The sequence below is a fragment of the Cryptomeria japonica genome, chromosome 4 (genome assembly GCF_030272615.1).
Source record: "Cryptomeria japonica chromosome 4, Sugi_1.0, whole genome shotgun sequence".
NCBI lineage: Eukaryota > Viridiplantae > Streptophyta > Pinopsida > Cupressales > Cupressaceae > Cryptomeria > Cryptomeria japonica.
In genome coordinates, this window is record NC_081408.1 from 17,920,467 (window position 1) to 17,933,927 (window position 13,461).

Consider the following 13,461-nt stretch of genomic DNA (forward strand, 5'->3'; position numbering starts at 1 on the left):
TTTATCTGACCCAAATGATCTCAATACTTTTTCATCTTGTCATCACTAATATTTATACCCAACACAAATAGCCCAATAGTTGAACAAAAAATACTATTTATTGATATGAAAATAAAACATCTTGTTAAAAATATAACATGTAGGGGAAGCATACCAGTAGTGGCTATAGCTAACTTCGCGCACCCATAGATCCTAAACGGTACGTCAAATTTCAACATTTTTTTTTGTTGTCTTTGTATGTGACTTAACTACTTATAGTTATTGTTCTGAATTTTAGGCAGTAATGATGCACGTTGTGGGATCAATTATGCGCACAAGGGTCAAACAATACACATTTCAAAGTGTCACCTGATACCTACTTAAAGATGTTCCAATAATAGTCCACTCAAAATTGCTAGTACTTGTGGACAAATGTCCCTATAGTTGCACACAAATGTCCAAGTAGTAATGCACAAATTAGCCAATGGCAAAAAATCTAAAAAGTGATCGGCTATTGGTACATGTAAAACTTATTAATGAGATTTTCATTATCATTTTTTTGGATCCTTTAAAATTAATAATTGGGGGTTGGGTGCATAAGGAGTGCACCACTATTGGAACACGATCCACTACTAGTGCTCTTCCCCTAGTCAACTTTAAATCATTACAAAAAATTTTAGCATATTTTCATAGGTCCTATAGGGGAAGCGTACTAGTAGTCATTATAGCTAACTTCGTGCACCCATATATTCTAAATGGTACACTGAATTTTTACAATTTTTTTGTTATTGTCTCCACATGCAACTTAATTGCTTATAGCTATTGTTTTGACTTCTAGGTAGTAATGTTGCACACTATGGGATCCATTATGCATGCAAGGGTCAAAAGTACACTTTTCAAAGTGTTGCCCGATACTTGTTTAAAGATGCCCCAATGACCATGCACTTAAAATCGCCAATGCTTATGCACAAATACCCCAGTAGTTATGTGTTATGGATGCCAATAAAGTGTACAAATAGGCCAATTATGGTCCAAAAAAGCTAAAAAATGAGTAGCTATTGGTACATGTGTAATTCATTAATGAGCTTTTAGTTATTTATTTTTTGATTTTTTTTAAGTTAGTAATTGGGGGGTTGGGTGTGCAAAAAGTGAACGATTATTGCAACATGAATTGTAACTGGTGCTCTTCCCCTACGTCCTTTTAGAAGTCTTAGTTGTGTAGATAAGGTCTTATCATATCTTATCTTTATGGATTTTATTTAATTCTAGTTACCTAGGTTATTTAATAATTTGTTGAGGTAATTGTCTCATTATATAGGATCAAGACACATGTCAACATCATGTTTGATCCTATCCATCACCTTGTCTTTATAGGTAGTCCCTCTCATGTTCATTTTCATCCATAATCAAGCAAGCTATTCTTGCCATTTTCTCTTTTGTGGAAGTTATTTTAGTCTTTAGGTGTTCCTGGGGTGTTGAGTAGTCACCATTAACAAATGAGCCAAAGGTTAAACACCAAATAAGTCCAAGGGGTTGTGTTCTATTGGTTAAAGCATTGAGTTCTCATTGTGGAGATCAAAGTTCAAATCTCAAAGGGACATCTAATTGGAATTCAAAGTTGGCAAAAAATTTGTAAATGATCTAGAATATGAAAAAAAAGCACCAAATAAACACTACACTTAAATTAGATAATTATGATATTTTTTAAATGAGAAAAAGTATTTAATAATACTTTTTAATAAATATGTTTAAGATTTTTTAATATGACATTCACAAATTTATGATGTGTTCATATAAAGATTGGTTAAATTTGATCATTTAATTATTTAAATATAAAATAGTTATCCACTAACCTGTAAATTATTCTTAAAAAAGTGTTCCCGCACCCCAAAAAATAATTAGGTGGAGATTCCTTTCATTTGTCTTGTAGTTTCCCTAGCTTTATCATAAAGAAGAAACATTTAGCAGTCAACATAATTACATCGCTTCCATTTACCATGGCGGCATTGAAAATGATGGCTTTTTCTTCAACGTGCTCAACTAAAGCGATTTCTCTTCTCCATTTTTCTCCAAACCTAACAAAGAAGTATTCTATCAGTGCATCTAGATTTGACAGAAAATGTTTGCCTTTTACGGAACCGATCTCTCACAATTATCCAGTTTTCACCATTAAAGTTAGCAGAAATAACACTGAAGAAGCTGAAGAATATTCAAGTATGGCATTCAGATCAAGCGCGTATCCTCCAGAAATCACTGTAACTGCCAGAATTGTTCAGCTCCTCAATCTACCAGTTAAGTTTCCTTCTTCCCTCCCCTGCATCTTTTTAATGTTTTCAAAGAAAGCATTTTTGGAATTTAAAGATTTTTTTCTTACAAGATTTAGAAGGCAAACCCCCAAAAAATGCCGAAGGAATAATAATCCATTAACTTAGTAAAGATTTTTCATTTTTGGCTGATGGTGGAACGGATGTCCAAACCCTAAATATCGGAGGTTCTTGAGTTCATTCTTAACACAAATCTTTTCAAAATCTTAAATAACGGATCGGATGTCCTGACTGAAGACTTGCAGATTTTTTGTTTCACTTTATCACAGAAATTTTCAAAAGCTTTAATGATGAGTCGGATGTCTTGAAACAAGCCCTGCAGATTCTTGGTTTGATTTGGAATAGCAGATTTTTAGGGTCACATGTTTGCAATCACCTTCTGATTATAGCACTGAGTATCTAATAGGCTGCTCAAAACATGAAAGCATCCGAAAACCAGAGAAGCTATTGTAGCAATTTAAGTTTTTTTTAATTTCTAGAACTAGATTCTCACACAAAAGAATAAACCCTAAATTTTCAGAGGCATTTATACTTTTCCACCATTAAAGCCAGTTAATTTTCATTATTGTGTGGTTATTATCGGCCTGAAATACATAATAATAAACCCTGAGTGTTCAGAGTCATTTGTACCTTTCCGCCATTGTAGAACAGGGGACTCTGGATTCACAGCTTTATGTGCACAGTACGGGGAGTAGAGACAAAGGCACTGGGCGGTACTGTTGTGTTTTTTAGTACGGGAAAAATTATTTTAGAAAAGCGCGTCAAGTCTTTAAATGAAAATTGGAATAGTCTTTATGGGCGGACAAAACGGTCCGCCCATGCCATGCCTTCCCATCCGTATCCCCATGCCATCACCGTCCACTCGAACGGTCCCATCAAAATATTTTTAATTTATTTTTACTTGGGAACGGAGATGCTTCGTGTTGCCTCGATTGTTGTACGAGCTAAATGTGTATATAATATTTTTTATTGTTATAATATTATTTATTTAATAGATTTATTAAATTATAATGTTTAAATTTTAAGTAAATCTATAAAATAAATAATTTTAAAATTTACTTAAACTAAAAATATAACTACAAAAATTTACTTAAAATTATAATACTTAAATTTTAAGTAAATCTATAAAATTATAATACTTAAATTTTAAGTAATCTATAAAATTATAATACTTAAATTTTAAGTAATCTATAAAATTATAATGTTTAAAATTATAAAACTAATTTTACTTAGTAATTTTTTTTTCATAATTATTTATTTTTAAAACATATTTGAAATTTAATAAACAATTAATCTGCACGTCACGTTTACCAGCTGTTTTGCAATAAAATAATCTATTAAAGTTGCATCGATAAAAGTGACTAATAATACTGTGCGTGATGTTTCACGCTGGGAAAAAAATTCCAGTCGCCGTCTAATGGTTCTCCGTCCTACATTTCAGGCGTTCACTCTTGTAGAGACTGCCTTAGCCGATGCATACCCATTGCTCAATCTTCTGTGACCGTCTCTACAGAACATAAGATGAATTAAATCCTTTGCAGAATGTGAAATTGTAAGTAAATATGTACATATGGAGGACAGACATACCTGATCTCGTCTGAAAAATTTTCATAGTCGCAGTCTATTGTATTCCTGGGGAGAGCCAAGAATCTTTATGCACATAACTCAACTCGCTGAGCTTTCCTTTGAATTGGTTAGCATAGTCGGAAATCATTGTTTTGTTTGAAGCTTTCTTGTACTGTGCATACTATGGCCTGAAAATTAACAAAAATGGGCAGTGACAATAAAATAAATCCCATCTGGTGTGAAATGAGAACCAAGTTAAGAAGGGAATCTAATCCAGGGTAGGGCTTTGATTACAATACATCACATGCTCTACTTAGACACCAATGCCTGATCAGTAAATTTTATTCTACATCGAATTAACCCATAAATTGCATTAGAATGGAAATAAAAAAGAAAGAGAAACGAAGGATTACCAACTGGCTTAGAAAAATCATTCTGGAATTTGGTCTCATACTCTATTCCCTGAGCTGCCTCATTGTCATAAGGCAATATTTCAGATGCATTTGTAAACTCAATGCAATATTTGTGTTCATCCAACTCTTCTCGAAACATATCCAACACTTTCCGATGGTGTACATAAAGTATTCTCTGATCTATTAGAGACCGAATCCTCTTTGTCCATAAAATCTGGATATTGCCCGGGTCTCAGATATTGTGGCATCACTGGTGGCTTCCCTGTTTTGGGAAACTTGACCTGTAGTCCTCGTCAAGTGTATCAGAATCACTTAAATCAATTCATGACTATCTCCCTCATAAGTCCCTGCACAATTAATTTCACATGCCTCGTTTAACCTATGATGTGTGAGGATCGAGGAGAAATATAAGGCAGTGAAATATCACGAAATGTTTTTACTAGGCAGCATTATACCTGGAAGGCATGCATTGCATTTAGGTAGGTACTTTTAAACGTGGAGTTGAATAGGCTCTGTCAAGTATATATTTTACTTGTGGTATTAGTTTCACAAGATTTTTAATTTTATAATTTAAAGTTGAGCGAGTAAACTCAATCAAATGGCGTGGACTTTAGAAATTAAACATTATACAATTTAGACTTTAGACTTTAAAATGCTGCTCAAAATGGACTTACGGTCTTCATTCTGTAAATGCTTCATATTTTGAGTTCTAATGACATGAGTATCTACATGCACTTGAATACATTTGCAATTTGCAGACTTCACAAATAAAATAACCATATTTCACCTTTACAGCCAAATATATTGTATATGTTGTATAAATTGGCCACATCATATTTTAGATAGGTAAAAACTTCACAATTTAGAATTTTCAATTTTAATTTAGAGAGGATAAAATATGAATAGTTAAAATTTAAATTTATATGTATATTTAAAAATTTATGAATTAAGAAATTTTGAAAAATGATAAAATAATATTTAGAGAGACGGATTTAGTGAGGAAGATAGAAAGGGAAGAGAGTTAGAGAGACAGATTTAGTGAGAAAGATAGAAAGGGAAGAGAGATGCAGGAGAGGTAGAGAGATAGAGATAGGGGAGAAAGATAGAGATATAGATAGATGAAAGGAGAGGAAGAGGGAGAGACAAAGAGGGGAGAGATGAAGGGATAGAAAGATAGATCTATAATATGAGAGGAGAGAGAGGGATAATAGAGAGAGATGGGAAGAGAAAGAGAGATAATTGTTTATATCTTTATACTTCAAGAATAAACTCATTTTTATTTTTTCAATCTCATTTAATGTTTAAAAATTAAATTTTACTATTAATTCTTATTATTTTAAAATTATATTACTTGAAGATTTCATTACCTTCAAAAAATAATTCTCAAATTTTGTTTGGTGACAAAACTAAAAATAATTTAATATTATATTTATTCAAATAAACTTTTTAAATGTTCTTGTATTAATCTAAATAATATTATACATAATATTTATATTTAAGAATTTACAATATATAAAACATACATAATCCCATCCCAGGTACTCATCTCTACCATTGTGAAGTAATAAACCTGCCTTCTAATATGGACACTGTAATTTGCTCGCTCGCGGATAAAAGGCAGATGCCCTTCATGGGCGAGGTCTGAGAAAAGGCTCAAAGCCATTCTCAATTATTTTAATGGACTAGTAACGCATGTAGTCAAAACGATATTAGGGGAGGAATTTTTTGCTCAGGGATCATAGTCACAGAGTCAATGTAGATATCACTGGGATGTTTCTAGCAGTGACTCTAATGGCTAGGGAGTCCAAAGGCAGTGCTAAGATTCTATGTCAAAGGATCTTTCAAGACTCTTTCCTAGGTGACATGGATTATGTGCTTACAAATGTAGACAAAGAACTAAAGGTCGAGCTGCCACGAGATTATTTCTATCTCTAGTGTGATGGGAAAGATGTGCCTAGATTTCCTATCATCACTACTTTTGACCAAGCGTTACAAGAAAGGAATCCAACCATTATGAGAAGCATCACATTTCTTAAAAAATTGATGGTTATTATGAGGAATGAGGGAGGCGAATGGCTTAAAGTATATATGAAGGCAAAAGGGTTGGAGAGTGATGGGGATGAGGATGAATTCAAAGTGACAATCAAAGAGGTGCAACCAAGGACGAGTGAAAAGGAGGGCCCAAGCATAGGGGGCAAGGAACCTGCAAGTGTTGTGATTGGGGGCAAATAACCTTTTTTTCTTATAGTTAAAACATTTTTGTTTTTGAAGTAAATAAGATGAATAGAGTTAGTTTGTCATGAAAGAAGCAGAATGTTATGAAAGACTTTGATATCAATATAATGGGCGAGGATCCTTACCAACTGTGTATATAACTAAAATTAAATAACAAATAAATTTAAATATAATATAATTTTTATGTAAACTAAATATATAATTTGAATTAAAAAGTGTAAATTATATTTGATTATATTTAGATATATAATTGTACTATCTTATATTAAAAATATATTAAATATTTACATTATATAATAAAATATATAATTATAATTAAAATTATAATATATTTAATACTTTTAAATACATAAAAATATATAATGATTATATTATAATTTATAATTTTTCACTTTGTTTTTAGTAATTTAAAATACAGAAAATATAATAATTATATTAAAATTATAACTTTTGCACTTTGTTTTATGTAAGAGTGATTTAAGATATTTTCTTAGTAAATTGGAAAGTGTTTCAATAAAATGATAGCGGAATTACCATATATTTTGGTTTAATGGAGGAATTTACTGTTGATTTGATTGCTTGGGAATTCGAACCACTTTTGATGCTTTGAATTAAAAAGCCTGTCATTATCTGCTAGGTTTGATGACAGGAAAGAGTAATACAACAACAATTTTTAACTGCTATTAACTATTAAATCAAACGAATAGTAAGGAGCAAAAATCTGACAGTTGTGAGTTTTCAATCGTCTTGTATCTGGTGAGAAACATTAAGGACCATTGATTTTCTAAATCAACCAATGCATTTCATATTTAAAGGAATGCCTTCGGCCTAAATATGTTCCTTATAACATTGTTTCTTTTCATATGCCATCTTTACTATGTACCATCCTAATTATCTTACTTGTAGTTTGGGTTGAATGGCTACACTTTTCCTTAGTTCTTTTGTAGAGATTTTGAGTAAAAAAATTAGGACTGAAATCTATGGTTAATTTGAACTACATAATATTATGATGTATAATTAATACTTCTAAAAAGATTTTTAAGAAAAAAATATATAATATGAATAAAATCCATCTAAATATAAGGTGTAAGATGTGATGCAAGATGATGTAAGATGTTAGATTAAATATTTGTATATACTATCTTGCATGTTTTTCATATTCATTTTTTTGTGTATAGTTTTTTATTTGTTATTTTATAAATTGTAGTTAAGGATGATTCCACTGATAGTTGCCATCGGTACACTACCTTGGAGGCATGGTGAAAAGGGAACATGGTGTACAATGGGTGTTCTTGTTTCAATATGGATTTCAAGGTATTTGAAGATATTAATCAACCAACCACGTCCTACCTCAGCCCTTGGTTTAAGAGCTGACCCTGGAATGCCATCTTCACATGCACAATGTTTTTTATATATCACAACTTATGGTGCTCTAACATGTAAGTTTGTTTACCACCATGTTGATTAATTAATTGAATTTTTTGTTTTTCTAATGCTTTCAAATTCTCATATTTTTTAGTATTTAAAAAGTTGAAGCATAAAACAAGTTCAAACTAAAATTGTGCTTAGTTGATGGTCATGGAAATAAAAACAAGTTATTATTAACATGTCATGGTTTAATTGGTCAATATACTTCATTTGTTTAGAGCCTACAAGATTATATTTTTTTGCTTGATACAAAGGTAAATAAACATATGATTACAAGTGACCAAAATATTTCCCCATCAAAGGCAATCTTCGAGAACTTATTGTCCTTCATTAGTAAACTCTCAAAACTTCTTGAATCCTCCTTATCAAGTCCAACCTAAATATCTAGTTCACCCTAAGGTGCAACTTTTTTAGTCTGTAATTGTAGCTATCTTCACAATATCATTTGGTTGCCAAACTATAGAAATGTAGTTGATCTCTCTAAAGATTATTTTTTAATTGTATATTGTATTTCCTATCATAGAATTCCAAAATTTGTATCCCATCACCCATCATTACAAAATGGCAAAGACACATTTTCTAGCTTTAAATTCTAATTTTGATCTCTTATCCTTAAGCACGTGAACATATGCCTCAAAACTAAAAAAATTGATATGTTGAAAGGAGGGATTTTTTCTTTTTAAACCTCATTTGGATTTTATTAGCAAATGATGGTGACCTGTTAACCAAATAACAAATTATACTCATAGCTTTTGACCATAATTCTTAATGGTGTGCATACTTCTAGCCCTCTTAATTAGTGTTTTTGATTAAGGGAAAACAGGTTTTGAAGGGTCCTTGAAACCCTTTACATCAAAATATAAAATAGATATAGCATTGAAAGCCCAACAAGATAGAACAACCAAAAAAATAGGGACTACTCCAAAAGATAGGAGGTAACCCATACAAACCATACTAAGGATAGAACTTGACTTCTCAACAAAGAAGAGAGAGCCACAACTAAAAAACAGAGACCGCCTCGAAAGACAGCGAGTAACCCATCCTAAGACAGGGCCATAAAAACCAACCCAAGCAACCCACTACGAGGGCCCTCAAGATTTACAACTAGCCTTGTGGGAATGAAGAGTCATATCGAAAGAAGGCTTGGACGTCTTTGAATGTTTCCCCTTTATAGTAATCCAACCCTCTTCAACTCTAGCAGCCACCGCAGACCAATCCAAAGAGCCCAACATAGATCTATCCAGATTGGAAGAAGGAGCAAAAGGAGAGGGAGCTACGACCATCGCAGGAACATGGCCACCATCAGCAGATGGGGCAAGAGAAGTAACAACACCCTGTGAAGTTGCCTGCGGGGTAAGAGACAACAAACCATTTTCAGCAAAAGAGACAACATCATCCTGTAATCCAACATTTTTAATCACTGAGCCATCCTCAGTGGCATCCGAAGAAACATTCTTCACCAATAAGAAGTCCGCACTAGCCATCGAAACCCCAACATCCAACGAATCATTAGAAGAGTCCAAATATTTCTTAATAGTATAATGTAGGTAAGAGGCCCTCAACCACCATGAAGCTGCAAGATTTTCTTCTCAAGCCCACAATTCCCAGCCGTATGGCCGGTTTTAAAGCATTTTCAACACCTGAACAAAATACCTTCATAATCCAAAGTTTGGACCCAGTTGCCAAAAGAGGAGTTAATGACAATCTCAGCTCGTAGTCCCTTAAACACATCTAGCTCCACCAAAATGCAAGCAAAAGTAGTGTGATAAAGCTCATAGGATTCATTATCCACCATAATGAAACTCCTGAGAGAATCACCAATTTCCTCAAAGAGAGACTCAGTTCACAAATGGATAGGAAGATAAGGGAGCCAAACCCAAACCAAGAACTTGTTGAACTTTTTAGAAAGGGGGTTAAAATCAGAGTGCCAAGGTTTGGTCAAAAGGGGCATTTTATCTTTCTCATAGAAAAAACTTTCATACAAATTTTTTTTCCTATCCTTTGCATTCTCAAATTTAGCTACAAAAAAACCTTTAGCCATAGGGTATATGTGGACAGTACCAGAAATGAGTGGATCCCAGTGACGAGAGATCCATTTGTGCAGCTCCAGGAGGCTGGGCCAAATACCCTTGAATCTACAGATAAGCCCATGCTCTGTAAAACCTTCACATTATTCTCTATTTCTCGATCGGAGTCCTTTTTCACATTAATAGAGGTCGCACATTAGATGGGGATAAACCCCCTTCCCCCCCACTGCGAAAGAAAGTAGACTATGTTTGAACAGAGCCATTGCGGGGGATCTTCGCAGCAACTATCGCCCAGGAAGGACGAGCCACATCTGCAGTCTAGGATGAGGTGATGTCAAGGAGAGAAGCACCAGGGGAACGAGCAGAAGCCACAGGCAAGACGACAACATATGACATGTTGAAATTCGTATAAATGGGTGCTAAGTGGTTGTCTTTTGCTACACAATGCCATTGTGTGTCCCAAATTATCAAACTCCATTGAATAATATTCTTCGCCTCTATCTTTAATAGTATTCCCCACCATCTTTTCTCAATACCTTAAAATTATTTTATATTTGGTTCTCCAAAAGAGATTTGAACTCTATTAACATGCATAGGACCTTGAATTTATGCATGATTAAATAGACCCATTGCTTCTTAGAGAAATCATCAAATGTTTTGAATGGGTGAACACTTTTGACTTGGAGCTATGAATTGGTGAGGTCACAAAAGGGGAACCTTTATGGCACAAATAAGCACCACAACTTAACCATCACACGATGCCAATGTTGACTAGAGAAATCATCATTAATTGAAACATAATGTAGGGATTTTCCAAGTGAAGTTGCATGAATAAAACTAAACACACCCCTATTAATTAATTTCAAAATTCATATAAATGTAGCAAAGCTTGAATAAAATTGAGCATTGTTTTACTTTTCATATATCTAATCTTCACAAAATGCTAAAATCCAAGGAATAATCAACTAGACCCTTAACCACGTTTTTACATTTCAAGATGCTATGGCCTTTTCACAAATGTGGCCCATTTGCGTATTCTAAAACATAGACTTCTTTGTTGGAAGCTTATAGTTCTCTAATGTAAGAGCATGTTATTGAAGTTAATTTATTGGTGAAATGGAAACTTAATATTGAAGATGCACATTTTTGTTGAAGTCACAATTTACTTTTGAATATGCCCAACTACTATGAAAGTGATATTTGTTGCTAAAAATTACCTAACTACTACTAAAGTGGTAATTTGCTATGAAAGATGCTCAACTTCTACTGAAGTGGGAGTTTGTTGCCAAAGATGCTACCATACTTTTGAACCAGATATTGGATGCAACTTCTAGTATCAAGGTGAAATAGAGTACCAACACAAACTCCCCTAGTAAGTTGAAAGGATGCAAGATATGAAAAAAACACTTCCTAATCTAAAATTCTATGAAGTGTTGCAAATTTTCAATCTTTTAACAATTATAGAAAATAGAAACACATGAACATATAAAAATAATATATAAGAATATGATGTATATGTGGGAAAAACCCTTTTAAGAGAAAAACATCACACTCCAAAGCAACCCTATATGTTATTCACTACTATTTTAACAAGGTTACAATACATCCACAAACCAAAAATTCATAGGCGTATCATCAACATATAAAATTAGAATGTTTTGGGCAACAGGATAATACCTACAAATTAACCATACAAACTACAACTCTAAGCATTATATAGGAAAGAATTTGAATTGGAAACTATGGACAATTTAGGAAAATATCATTTGTAAAACCACAAGGGGCATTCACCCAAATGTATGGATCCAAATTCTAATGCCACTCCTTGAGCATTCATATTTGACCACCTAAAGTTGGTTGCCTTGATTTATTCTCTTTCAACCTATTCAAAGATACTCCATGACAGGTGTCCAAGCTTGTCATAATATCAGTCAAGATTCTAATGTAATTCCCTCTTAAATTTTTTACATATCATAAGAATATGCCATAACTCTTGTCATGATGGCCTTACACAACACATGCCACAAGATGCCAAACACATGGCCAAGACACGCCACCTCAATGTGTAACACATACTTCCTCGTATGAGGAAAAAATACACTAAAGATGAATTCCATGCCACCTCCAAATGGGACACAAACTTTCTCATGCAAAGACAAAATACACAAAAGATGACATAGTGAATGCTTACAAAAGTGTTAAATTCAAACAATAGGAATGCAAGGTAAATACCTTTTCCTAATATTCTCCCACTTGTTAAACACCTTGCAAGAGCAAAAGGGAAACCCACCAACTATGAAGTTTAATTGTTAAGGGTTGAAATGTTGGAAAACTTACCACACCACTTAAAATTATCTTTTTTTGCCTTTCATGTGTCTTTTCAACAAGAGCTAATGTAGGAGAATTTTATTAACCAAAGCACAAGTCATATCGAACACTTTTACCCAAAAAATTTGTTCCAAGCTAATTGTATTATGCATACTCTTGACCTTCTTCAATAATGCCATCTTCATTATTTTTTATCCCTATTATGTTAAGTGGTGCATCGAATTGTCTAATGCCTTTCAATTCTTTGATCTTTAAACACATGTTGAAATCTTTCAAACAAAACTCATCACCATTATCAGTCCTCAAAATATTAATGTTTTTACCAATTTGATTTTTTACAAGGGATTGGAACTTCTTAAACTAACTAAATAAAAGATACATAATATACAAAAAATTAAATTGAAGGAATAGGAATAGAACCAAAAAAATAATGATATATCAAATTTGATATCTTAGAAAATTAATGAGAACTAGAATAAAATTGAAAAAGATTTTGTTTTCCATAAATGCAATGCTTGGAAAAATTAAACTCAAGGTTACAATCATTAAGTCTCTTGGCAAACTTTTTATTTTGTAGATCCCTCTCACTTATATGACCCATCTAAAAATGTTATGTACCATTACTTTTTATGTAGGAAGCTTAGTCTCCAACTAATGAGCACCCTTAGGTACCTAGAAAGGATGACCATTCAAATTAGATGTAACACACCTTTTTGTTGTTGATTCTAATGGTGAAGATGAAGATTCTACAAATATTTTCACTACATGAACATAACTTTTATATTGAACGGCACATGCATTCAAATAAAATTCAACCTCAATCCAAACACCCTTAGCAAGCATCATGGCTCCTCTAAACATCTTGCATCCTCTAGTTGAGAAAACAACTTGCACATCTATATTATTTAACTTTCTAATATATAATAGGTTCTTGCCAAACCAAAAATGTGCATAATACTATTGATACCTTCACTCATCCAGTAAGGAATTGTATCAAGACTCTTCCACAACTATCTTAAGATAATAATAATTTCCAAGATACATCTTTGCAACATCATATTCTTCATATTTTATAAACCAACCTTTACGTGAGGTTTTCTATAGTTCAAACATTTTATGTTAAGTCAACTAGGAGACTTAGATCTCCCATGAGACTTAGAT

At 32.9% G+C, this 13,461-nt stretch overlaps 1 protein-coding gene across 1 annotated transcript in view; it reads left to right on the forward strand.

Moving 5' to 3' along the window:
* The first annotated feature begins 1,939 nt into the window (after positions 1-1,939).
* Positions 1,940-13,461, forward strand: part of LOC131033157 (lipid phosphate phosphatase epsilon 1, chloroplastic) — an 85,013-nt gene continuing 73,491 nt past the window's right edge. Inside the window, exons 1-2 of the mRNA XM_057964292.2 lie at positions 1,940-2,270; positions 7,725-7,956. Of these exons, the coding sequence (XP_057820275.2) occupies positions 1,977-2,270; positions 7,725-7,956 (526 nt within the window). The 5' untranslated portion in view covers positions 1,940-1,976. The remainder of the gene's footprint in view (positions 2,271-7,724; positions 7,957-13,461) is intronic.